The sequence below is a fragment of the Camelina sativa genome, chromosome 14 (assembly GCF_030686135.1).
Source record: "Camelina sativa cultivar CO46 ecotype springtype chromosome 14, ASM3068613v1".
Lineage (NCBI taxonomy): Eukaryota > Viridiplantae > Streptophyta > Magnoliopsida > Brassicales > Brassicaceae > Camelina > Camelina sativa.
Window position 1 is genome coordinate 33600377 of NC_141893.1, and position 10788 is coordinate 33611164.

The following is a 10788-nucleotide window of genomic DNA, read 5'->3' on the forward strand; positions in this document are numbered from 1 at the left end:
CTTGTTTTCTATTCGTCTACCGAATCATGAGATGAACTAATGAAATATGATGACCTTACAACAATATTTCGGATACATTACAATAGTGAGTTTTTCTTGTATAAAATTTATCATGTAAAGAAACCATTATTTATACGAATAATAGTCTTTAGCATTCATATATTAGGTTTGTAATCCATTCGACATTTCAGTTTTCGGATCTTTTGAAGTTCGACTTTCAACTATTAAGGTTTTTTTTTTTGAAATTTCATTCGATATCAGTCAATATCCATTCGGTTCTCTTAAAATTGTGGTTCAGCTTTGATTTGGGTAATTTTGGTTTCGGTCCTTAAGTTTACTATCTATTCTAGTAGTATAGCCATTTTGGTTCGGTTTTGGTTTATCCCTATTTGGTTTGTTACATTCTGTTCAGTTTTTTTCCCATGTTTACGAATAAGAATAACACGTTATCCTTCTCGGGAGTTCAGTGTGACACGCTGTGTAAAAGATGAGATTTTGTAGTAGAAACTATTAATCTCACATCCTCATTTTCGTCAAATATGGGATTTGGTGTTCATTGGGTTGCCTCCAGGCAGTTTCCCATATGAGTCGGTATATTCAAATTTGAATTTTATTTTTGGGAATGAGAAATTCCCTTTGGCTCTTGGAGCCACTCATCATTCAATACCCTAGCTTGTTTGATTCTTATGAAAGGATAGGAATAAGAAGGTCTTTCAAGAGATATAGTCAAAGCCAATAGATATTATTAATCAGGCTTAGGTGAACAATTATTGTGGGAGGAGTTTCAATTAGTCTCAAGGGTTATCCTGGGTTCTCTGGAACCTTTGTATATCCTGGAGTCAATTATTCGATGTCAAGTTGATGGTTCTTGGAAATCATCAGAACCTAATTCAGGTCTAGGCTGGTGGTGTGGTAATTGTGAGGATCAGACTTTAGTATTGGGAGCAAGATGCCAAAGACGAAGTCTTTGCCCTATTCATTCGGAGCTAGAAGCTTTGTTATGGGCCATGAAGTGTATTATATCCAGAGGAGTTGATTGTCGAAGGTTTGAGAGGGATTCTGCAGAGCTAGTTGCGATAGTTTGTATATCATGGTTTGTGGTTTTTAACCATGATATAAAGAGTCTTTTAGAGTTTTTTTGATATGTTTTCAGGTTCTTTATGAGTCTTTACAGGTTTTATAGGATTTTGGCACAGATGAGCAAAATAGAGCAATTTGAAACGTTTTTGAGCAAATTGGTTGAGAGTACTTAGAGTCGATCAAAGGTGTGAGTGTCGATCGACACTGAGACATTGGCAAGAGAGAAATCAGATTTCTCAAGTTTTGAAGGTGGTTTTCAAAAAAGGCTTTTGGAGAGCTTTTGGAGAGAAGAATCAAGATTCATTCGGAGAGATTCAGAACTCTTTTTCTACTTATCTTAATTTCTTATGCAATTTATTCAGTCTATGATGTGTTCTTCATTGATTATGTCTGAGTAATCTGCTTGTTAGGCTTAGGGTTTTTCATTAGGAATTTCACGGTTTATTGAATTGATTATTAATTAGGATTCATTATCTTTATGTTTTTCATCTTTGGCTGATTTTCATATTAATTCTTGACTGATCACCTAGAATTAATAACCTAGAAATATAAATTGATATGAGTATATAATTAATTTTCCTGACAAAAATTTTTGATTAGCAAAATCACTTTTTACGAAGAGATTCGATTTTGTAATTTTGTGAAAAAACTAAACTTGTTTTCAAAGCTGGTTTTAACTTGAATTTTACAAAGAGATTTGAATTTTCTTGTTTAAAAACTTAGATAATATTTGCAGTGAGAAGTAATTTATTTTACAATTGACTTTAGAGTTCAAGAACGGTTTTAATTGATTGAATCCTAATTAATTGATTGATTTAATATTCTATGATTTCCTGAGAATATATCATACTTTGATATATATGATTTCCATACTTTCATATTTATGATTATTATTATTATTATTCTTTTTTTGACGCAAAAGATCAGCTCATATTAATTTAAACAAATTCAAAGGGAAGATATATAACCAAAAATTCAAGGAAATTTTGCAGAGTCTGATTTGTTTAGTGCATTTCATATATAATTGCTACTCAAATTATTCCTTGGCAAAATTTAATGTTTTAATTTAATGCTTTTATTGTCTATTTGTACAATGAAAAAGGTTTGACCAAAAAGTTTTTGACAATATTTTTATAGAAAAAACTATTTTAATTTAGAAACAAATTCAGTTACAAACTTTTTCATTGCAGTTTCTTTCTCCACAAATAAACTCCGATATAACCAAAAATCAATAATGGCCAATTTATTTTATTCGAATTCTAAAGCAAAAAATGTTCACTTTACTTAATATTACAATTCTAATAAAATCTTATCCTTTTAATATTACATTTAATACATTTTCCAAAAACCAATACAATTATTTCAATAATATGCTACAAGTTGTAAATTAAAATTAATTAACGTGTGGACTATGTAGAAAAGGAAAAAAAAAAGATGTAATGCATTTTTATGTGGTGGAGACAGAAGGAAAATTGTATATCCCCTTCCTAACTTCAGATAAGAAGAAAATTATAAAAAGTCATGCTTAAGTGTTCATTTTATCTCTGAAGGTTGAATACTTTTTTTTTTTAAACACCCGAAAGGAACTGATGTCGACGATAGGTAAATCACAAATTGAATTGGTTACAGCTAATGAATTTTCTACTGTAGAGAAAGGCAATTCCTCCCGTACATCTATGTATGAGGATCTTGTCCAAAATCCTGAACTTTTTTGGGACACGCTCCGAGATTTTTTCGAATTTTCTGGGCAACCTTTTAAGTGAGTTTTTCTTTTTCCTTATCTGAAATTTTTTGTTTAGATTATGTATTTTTTCATGAAATGACTGGTTTAAAAATTATGATTGTGAATGTTAAACCCATAGTCTACATTTCAAGCAATTTTGTTCGCAATCCCGTGTGTGGTGGCTTATAAATGACTTGTATACCAAGTGTTGCTTGGTCGAGTGGCGTAGGCATAGTCCTTCAAAAGAAATAGGAAGACGTGATTTCCTATGTTCGAAAACGCTTGTAGGATAGTGATTTTTCCTAAAAAAAATCTGGAAAGCGATAAACCTATCAAGACAAATTATAAATGGGCCTGGCCCAAAACTTAATTTTGAAAAGATAACTTGTATTTTTTTCTTGGTTAACAATTAGTCGTGTTGTAAAAAATTTATTTGGCGAGATGAAACAAAAATCATTAGGTTTGGGAATCTTTAAAGCAAGGAAGTGTGTGTGGCTTATTGACATTAGATCTAGTTTGTTCTTAATATGTTAGTCCAGATATCATTTTTTAATTTGGTTTTCACAAGATTCTGAAATGCTAATCCATGAATAGGTTTAAGAATATATATATATATATATATATATATATATATATATATATATATATATATATATATATATATATATTTTTGGGGTTACCGGTAATGCAATATTGTTTTAAAGGTGTTGGGAAATGGAAATTGCTTTTATCCTCTTTTGATATGTTCATTGAATCATTGTATATGCTTTAATTGATTTATTTTCTTGAATAAGATTTCAGTTCATGGAATATTTATGATATTTTTTGGCTTTTGTCAAGGAATCCTGTTGTGGGTGGAAACAACCTCGATCTGCATCGGCTGTTCATTGAGGTCACATCTCGTGGTGGTCTTGAAGAGGTAACAAATAATTCGTTTTGAAGCTATCGTTGTTTTATTAAAATAATTTATACAATTTGATTATATGTTTAATAATTATATCATATTTGATTCTAGGTGATCAACGATCGCAGATGCAAAGAAGTGATTGAAGTATTTAAGACAGTAATAACAAATCCAGCATATGTTTTAAAGACTAATTATCGTAAAACACTCCTTGAGTTTGAGCATGTGTACTTCCAAGCTCCGCGCTCTACATTTCAGGGGAATGGTCCGAAAATATACCAATTATATATATGTTTTCTTATATCCAGTTGATCTCCAAGATTAATTAACACATGTTCGTCTTTTTTTCCGCAGAGAAAGCACTGAAGCGCCCTGTCAAAGAATCTGCAAAGCATGGCAATGGCATGGGTACTTAAAATATTCAATGTTTTAATTTTGTATAATATATATATAGTCCAATATGTTTCTTTAGGTTCTCTTCTTTTATCTGAATTTGTGAGTGTTTGAGATTTGCTTTCTAAATTTCATTCATACAATCAAGAAATGAAACCTGGCGCCGTGGTTACTGGGAGCATTGATGAGAAGTTCGAAAGCGGTTACCTGGTAACCATGAAGATGGGCTCAGAAAAGTTCAAAGGAGTGCTTTTCCACACTTCTTCTCAGGATGATCCTAGAACTCGTAGGAATAAGAGAGCCAAGTCATCTCATGAACGACCTAAGTGCCCAAGAAGCAGTTACAACTTCTTCTTTGCTGAGCAACACGCGAGGCTTAAAGCTGAGGTCGGTGGAAAAAAGGGACCTTTCACCAAGGAAATTGCGGAAATGTGGAATAATCTCTCTCAATCTGATAAACAGGTAAACACATAAAAACTTATTTAAACTCTCTCTTAAGACTTAAAAATAAAAAATGATGATTCTAAACAATGTTTTTTAAGTTCCATTTTTCTCGAATGAGATTTAACGGGTTCGGGTTATTATTTTTATCCAGGTTTATCAACAGAAGCATCTTGAGGATAAGGAGAGGTACAAGGAGTTGTTACAACACAAAGCTTCAAAGGATTCTTATGCGTCAGATATTGTAGCTGCGACTGATGCAGTGGAAACTGTAGCTGAGACCAATGCAACAAAAGTTGTAGCTACCGTCAATGCAGCGGAAACTGTAGCTGCAACCAATGCAGCGGAAGTTGTAGCTGAGACCGATGCAACGGAAACTGTAGCTGCAAGTGCAAGTGCATCGGAGACTGTGGATGAGGCAAGTGAGTAGTGTTACTTTCTCTATTATTGTCTTATTTATTTGTTGGACTTTTATATTTCTGTTATGAGAACTTTCGTTTAATAATAAGTGGTAGAACTGGCCATAGGCAACTTTTCATTCAAACTATTTCTGTTATGAGAACTTTTGTTTTATTTTGTTCTATTTTTACCTTTATTACTATAATTCTGCAACCTAAAATGTCAAACATTATGCTTCAAGAGTTGAGTTAGCTCGTCCTAACAATATTGTTGATCCTCTATAAGTCTAGGCTCCAAATTTGAACACACCAATTACCTTGAGACATGCCGTTTCTCAAAGTAGCATTGCATGATTGATGATTTTATATAAACCAACCTTCTTGTGGGTTACGTAGGCATTAGGCTTCTATCTTTAAGCATAACCGCTTACTGGTTTATATACATATGACTAAATAATTCATACTAAATATATTCATAGTTTTGATTTTTTTTGTTACAAATTCTATTTTTTGATCGTATCTAAAAGTAGTTGAGTATCTTTAAATTTATTTACATCAAATATGTCTACTTTGACTATATCTTTGTTAATCAAATCATTATGTATTTTTAAAAAAGTCCCAAACTGTCATACAATGCTTATATTGATGCCATGTTATTAAAAAAAAAACAGTCTTATAGTATGTTTTAAATTTCTTTATTTCTCAAATCGACTTTGGGAAAATTAAACCTCCCCTAAAGTTAAAGAAAAATATGAAAAATTTTGTGGACAAAAGATAATATGTTGTGTTTTAATAAATTTCACATAATTAGAAGGCAAGCGAGATCTTTTTTTTGGTCAACCAAACATTAATTAGAAAAGAACTCCAAAAATTGGTAGCCCAAACCGGAGTAAAAGAGTTTACAAAATAAATTTAGCGATCTCAAAGATCGAGCGATATAAACGAGGGATTTTCGACAGGGTAAAGAGCAGAAAAGAATCACGAAGCAAGTAGAAGTCATCGAGAAGGTTGGAGAACATCCATCAATCTTCAAGGACCTACACCATCGCGACTAGTTCTGCACAATCTATCTCCTAACTCTGCCAATCAATACTTCTCGAAAGGATACTCTCCATCGCCAATAACAATGCTTCTAGGTCCGAATGAAGGAGGGAAGGACTGCGCCTAAGACATTTTTCTCCCAACAGTAAAATCTGGTCATCCTTGTTATAACACCACAATCCCAAACCTGAATTGACGTATGTTGCTTTCCAAGAGTATCTATCTGACCTATACCTTTTCGCGGAGAAATTGAGGTGAGCTTATGTATTTGATTATTTTTTAACACCAACACTCCATATATTAAGTACTAAATTAGGGAACGTGATTGCCAATAGTCTATAGAGGAAGCTAATATATCGGGCATAGATATGTTTACATAGAAATATAAAACAGTTCGTGTTCAAGAGTTTTTTACATGAAAAGTTTTAGCAATTTCATGTAGGCTTATAGAATATAGAGAACATGAACCCTTGTAGGTAAGATATGTATGTTTTTATTCAAGATTTACATGAATGGGACAGTACCAATTATCATGCACATTAAATGTTTTAGGGAGCATTTCTCAAGACATTTTTTGTTGATTGCACAGTTTTCTTAAAAAATAAAAAATAATAAAAAACTTCTTTAATTTTTTGAAAAAGAAAGCTAATGAAGAGAACAAACCTGTTCGTTTAATTTTCCCTAGACAAGGCAATTAATTATAGAGATCTTTTAGGGCTGGTCCTAGAGAAGTGTACTCGTTTCTTCTCTATTATTCCTTGTCTATACTCTTTCTTCTTGTGTTGACTGTTGTTCACTTGTTCTTGGTTAATCAGACAGATTCCAAGTTGGTGTTTGTGTCAAGAGGATAAATGAATTTTTAGTTATAATTAACCAAGGAAAAGAAAAGTGGAGATTGTGAAGATATGGACAAGATCAGTCAGTTGCCTGATGATGTGCTCGTGAAGGTACTATCATTTCTTCCAACAAAAGATGCTGCAAGCACAAGTATTTTATCGAAGCGGTGGGAGTTTCTTTGGATGTGGCTGCCTAAGCTGGACTACGATTATAGTGACTATTCAGTGTCTCAAGGCCGGAGTTTGCAGAGATTTATCGATCTGAATCTGCCGTTACATCAAGCTCCGATCATGGAAAGCTTACGTCTCAAGTTTAGCCATGGAGCAGTTGGATCAATCAAACCTGAAGATATCGAAAAATGGCTTTCAGTTGCATTTCACTTCTGCGTCCTTGAGTTAAGTCTTGAGCTTTCTTCTTTTGCGAGGCGTAAACCTAAATTGCCTAGTAGCTTGTATGTCAGCAAATCGCTTGTGATCTTGAAACTGGAGGACGAGGTTCTCGTGGAAGTTCATCGTATGGTATGTCTCCCCTGTCTCAAAACTTTGACCCTTCGACGTGTGACTTACTCTGCTGAAAATTCTCTTCACCGACTTCTTTCCAATTGCCCTGTCCTTGAGGATCTATTTGTGGAACGAGATAACACTGACAACTTGGGAAAACTGACAGTGATTGTCAAGTCATTGCAGAGACTAACCCTAAAGATGTCTAGTCCTTGTTATCTTGATGGGATTATGATTGATACACCTTCTCTGAAGTATCTGGAAGTCACTGATGAAAGACTAGAGAGTGATAGTGATGATGAGAGTGACAGTGATAGTCCTCGATTCTCCTACTCTTTTGGAGATATGCCTAAGTTGGAGGAGGCTGGTTTTGTATTGACATTCCAAAATATCAAAAAGTTTTTTACGAAAATCACATCTGTTAAGCGGCTTTCGTTATGCTTAGGAGTCTACACCGAAGAGGTAATCTGTCTCCATCCGTATCTCTATCAATCTTGTTTTTTGAACAATATATAAACCAGGTTTTCTTGAGGTTGAATCTTTTTGTTATCATGTGTTGCAGGCTTTTTATCATGAGGGTATTGTCTTCAACCAACTTGAACATTTGAAGATATGTTCATGTGATTCAAGTTGGTCAATTTTACTTGCTCGGTTACTCAAGGACTCTCCTAATTTACGAGAGATCGAGGCCAATCTGATATATGTAAGTTTTTTTTTTTTTCGTTAGAGACATATTCTGTTGGGTTTACTTTACTATATACTGTTAAAGCCAGATCTTCTCATGTTTGATCTCAGCATCATCCAGATAGGCTTGTGGATCTACCCAATAATTGGGACAGACAATTGAACAACTGTGTTCCTAGATGTTTGTTGTCGAGTGTGGAAACTTTCAAGTGGATTGATATGTATGGGTTGCGGAACCAGATGGATGTGGCGAAATATATCTTGAGAAATGCTCGCTGCTTGAAGACTGCCACAATCTTGTTTGCGCCATGCTATCATCAAGAAACATTGGATGAGATGATCCAGGACTTGTCACTTTCTTTTCGAGGTTCAGCAACATGCCAACTCCTATTTTCTTGAGGATGTGAATCATAAGGATTCAGACTTGCTTTTTTCTACACACACTACTACCCTCCCTCCGTATTACCATGGTTTTTGTTATTACCATGGTTTTTGTTTTGCAGCCGTAACTTAAGGTTTCTCTTTTTTTTTTTTTTTTTTTTTTTTTGCATACTTGAAGGGATCTTCTTCTCAGATTTTAACATTGGCTTTACCTTCTTTTGAGATCTCAACATCTAGACTCTTTAGGTGTCAAACTAGCTTCTGGAAATCACTTTAAGTTCTCATACGTACGGACAATTTGAAAACGATGACTAAATCGAAATCTTGAGTTGTATATGTTCTTTGTAAAACTTTGCAAACCCATCATTGTAAATGGCGAAATAAAACAGTTGCAAAAAGAGGGACAAGTCTTAGACAAGAGCAACAACAGAGGAATATGAAGAAACAGAGATGGGGAATAGATTAGATAGCTTGAGAAACAAGTCAAACATATACATATACGAGAGAAAGATAAAGAGAGATATCGAATGAAGAATCAGCCGAAGAAGCTAGGGTCGTATCCATTGCTGGAAGTAGCCAAGATGTAGTAAGCAACGATGTGTCCAATAGAACCCCAAGCAAGAACATCAACGATGTTGAATCCAATCGGATCGTTCGATTTCAAGAGGCTGACGTATTCCTTAGCACGATCATCTCCAGCTTCGAAGTGGGTCTTCCCGTTCTGCTCCGGTAAGCCCTGTTTCGCGACGTTCTCTCTCTGGAAGTTGAAGAAGACGAAACGGCCAAGGAAGAGGGAGAGACCTGTGCTGAGGCTTATGACGACGGAAGGGCTAAGCTCAGCTCTCACAACGGCGGAGGAGGACTTTCTTCCGGCTGTGGTTGATAGACTTGGTAAGGCGGAGGAGGAGCCACCGAGACGGAGAGGACGAAGGCCATGGAATGAGATGGAGTTAGGGTTCTTCTGAGCGATTGCAGTGGAGAATGTTGTTGGTGAGAACAAAGCAGATGCGCTTGTTGCCATTTTGCTGCTGTTTCTTCTCAGAGAAAATTTTGTGTGAAAGAGAAATGAGTGGTTTTGGATTTATGATCTTTTTGAGTGATCTGTTTTGGCTTCTGGGATGCAAAGGAGAAGAAGCAGATGCAGATTTTGTTTGTGAGGATACGATTACGGATGGATGATGTGGCATTTTCTCGTTGGTTCTTTCTGGATTATGAGATTTTCAGTCAAATAATTGCGTTCGACCCCCTGCTGTTTAAAAGGTTTTACTTAAAAGACCTTAGTGTTTTTATAGTGTCTGATTTAGTTGTTCACTGTTATAAACTATAACTATAATACACCTATATGTGTATATAATATTTTATAAAGTAAAACAAAAAATACTAAAGAGAGGGAGGAGAGGATACGAGAGTGGAGGAGAGTAAAAGCCTTGTATTATTATTGTCTCTCTTTCTCATGTTTGTACAACTCCTATTTATAGTGAAATAAAGAAGTTATGAGTCATACCGTTTATTAATTTGGTAATAACATATGTAAAGGTTTGATAACATGTGTTGATGGATTAATCACATTTGTTTTACAATACTCCCCCTTGATTATCCATCATCATTTACGAATTACGTATTGTCTTATTAAAAACTTTATCATAGAAAACTCCAATAGGATAAAAACCATGATGAGGAAAAAAGAGTACAATGACGTAAACTCCCCCTCAAAAAGACTTCAACGATCTTGTAGATGACGCATTCAATATTTTGAAGATGCTTTCTGATGTTCATATATTTTACCCTGTTTTCCCTTAATATATTCACATCTTTTGCATCTTTTGCTATCCATTTTGACCATTATTGCATAGCTTTAGGACTGTTCTTGCATTAGAGTTTAGTTGCATTGCATTTGCATCTTTTCATGCATAAACAGGTGATTTTGGAGCTTAAGGAGCATGGAAGCAATGCTGAGGAGAAGTGAAGCAATCATGAGGAGAAAGCAAGAGAGCTAAGGCTGAAGAACCAAGGTCCGGAGTCCAACTCGACTGCCCACTCGACCAGACACTCGACCGTGTGCTGAGAGGGACTCGACCGAGTGGGAGGAGCACAAGAGGAGCCAACTCGACCGAGCACCAGGTCGAGTTGGTCGAGCCGCTTGGCTATTTTGTCTTTTAGCGTTTTTAGGGCTTCCACTATATTTTCTATATAAGGGCTTGTACCTGCAGCCACCAAAGGAGTCCAGCTTTTTAGAGAGTCAAAAACCTAGTTTTTACCTTTTTTAGAATTATTCCTTTTGCACTTTTATTTTCTTAGATCTTGTACTTCTTTTAAAAGGAGAAAAAGATTAAATTCTTCAATATTGTTGGTTTCATAACTTTCTTAATATTGAGAATTTGAGTTTGGTTCTTTCTTCAATATTGT

The 10788-nt window shown here is 34.7% G+C and overlaps 2 protein-coding genes and 1 pseudogene across 4 annotated transcripts; 2 read left to right on the plus strand and 1 right to left on the minus strand.

Annotated features, from left to right (window-relative positions):
* The first annotated feature begins 2503 nt into the window (after nucleotides 1-2503).
* LOC104743004 (putative high mobility group B protein 11) lies at nucleotides 2504-5124 on the plus strand. 2 transcript variants are annotated; one of them, XM_010464116.3, is made up of 6 exons: nucleotides 2504-2839; nucleotides 3644-3722; nucleotides 3819-3972; nucleotides 4062-4115; nucleotides 4249-4562; nucleotides 4696-5124. In XM_010464116.3, the coding sequence occupies exons 1-6, from the start codon at nucleotides 2670-2672 to the stop codon at nucleotides 4969-4971; spliced, it is 1047 nt and encodes a 348-aa protein (XP_010462418.1). In that variant the 5' UTR covers nucleotides 2504-2669; the 3' UTR covers nucleotides 4972-5124. The 2 variants fall into 2 exon arrangements, with proteins under 2 accessions (XP_010462418.1, XP_087339522.1); XM_087483396.1 differs by lacking the exon at nucleotides 2504-2839 and adding an exon at nucleotides 3239-3332.
* Nucleotides 5125-5815: 691 nt separating this feature from the next.
* Nucleotides 5816-8618, plus strand: LOC104760039 (putative F-box/FBD/LRR-repeat protein At4g00315). Its single transcript, XM_087483685.1, has 4 exons — nucleotides 5816-6234; nucleotides 6796-7779; nucleotides 7880-8020; nucleotides 8113-8618. Exons 2-4 carry the CDS (start codon nucleotides 6886-6888, stop codon nucleotides 8398-8400), a joined length of 1323 nt encoding a protein of 440 aa, XP_087339811.1. The 5' UTR covers nucleotides 5816-6234; nucleotides 6796-6885; the 3' UTR covers nucleotides 8401-8618.
* A 153-nt stretch (nucleotides 8619-8771) lies between these two features.
* LOC104743006 (photosystem I reaction center subunit V, chloroplastic pseudogene) lies at nucleotides 8772-9887 on the minus strand (annotated as a pseudogene). Its single transcript, XR_015579687.1, has one exon. The product of XR_015579687.1 is annotated as a photosystem I reaction center subunit V, chloroplastic pseudogene (transcript).
* Nucleotides 9888-10788: the final 901 nt, after the last annotated feature.

What these genes read in the sequence shown, in the direction of transcription:
- LOC104743004 (XM_010464116.3), top strand. Translation starts at nt 2,670, where the DNA reads ATGTCGACGATAGGTAAATCACAAATTGAATTGGTTACAGCTAATGAA. An exon ending in TTTTCTGGGCAACCTTTTAA is followed by an intron (nt 2,840 to 3,643) that starts GTGAGTTTTTCT and finishes GCTTTTGTCAAG; the next exon opens with GAATCCTGTTGTGGGTGGAA. An exon ending in CTCGTGGTGGTCTTGAAGAG is followed by an intron (nt 3,723 to 3,818) that starts GTAACAAATAAT and finishes ATTTGATTCTAG; the next exon opens with GTGATCAACGATCGCAGATG.
- LOC104760039 (XM_087483685.1), top strand. Translation starts at nt 6,886, where the DNA reads ATGGACAAGATCAGTCAGTTGCCTGATGATGTGCTCGTGAAGGTACTA. An exon ending in TAGGAGTCTACACCGAAGAG is followed by an intron (nt 7,780 to 7,879) that starts GTAATCTGTCTC and finishes CATGTGTTGCAG; the next exon opens with GCTTTTTATCATGAGGGTAT. An exon ending in TCGAGGCCAATCTGATATAT is followed by an intron (nt 8,021 to 8,112) that starts GTAAGTTTTTTT and finishes GTTTGATCTCAG; the next exon opens with CATCATCCAGATAGGCTTGT.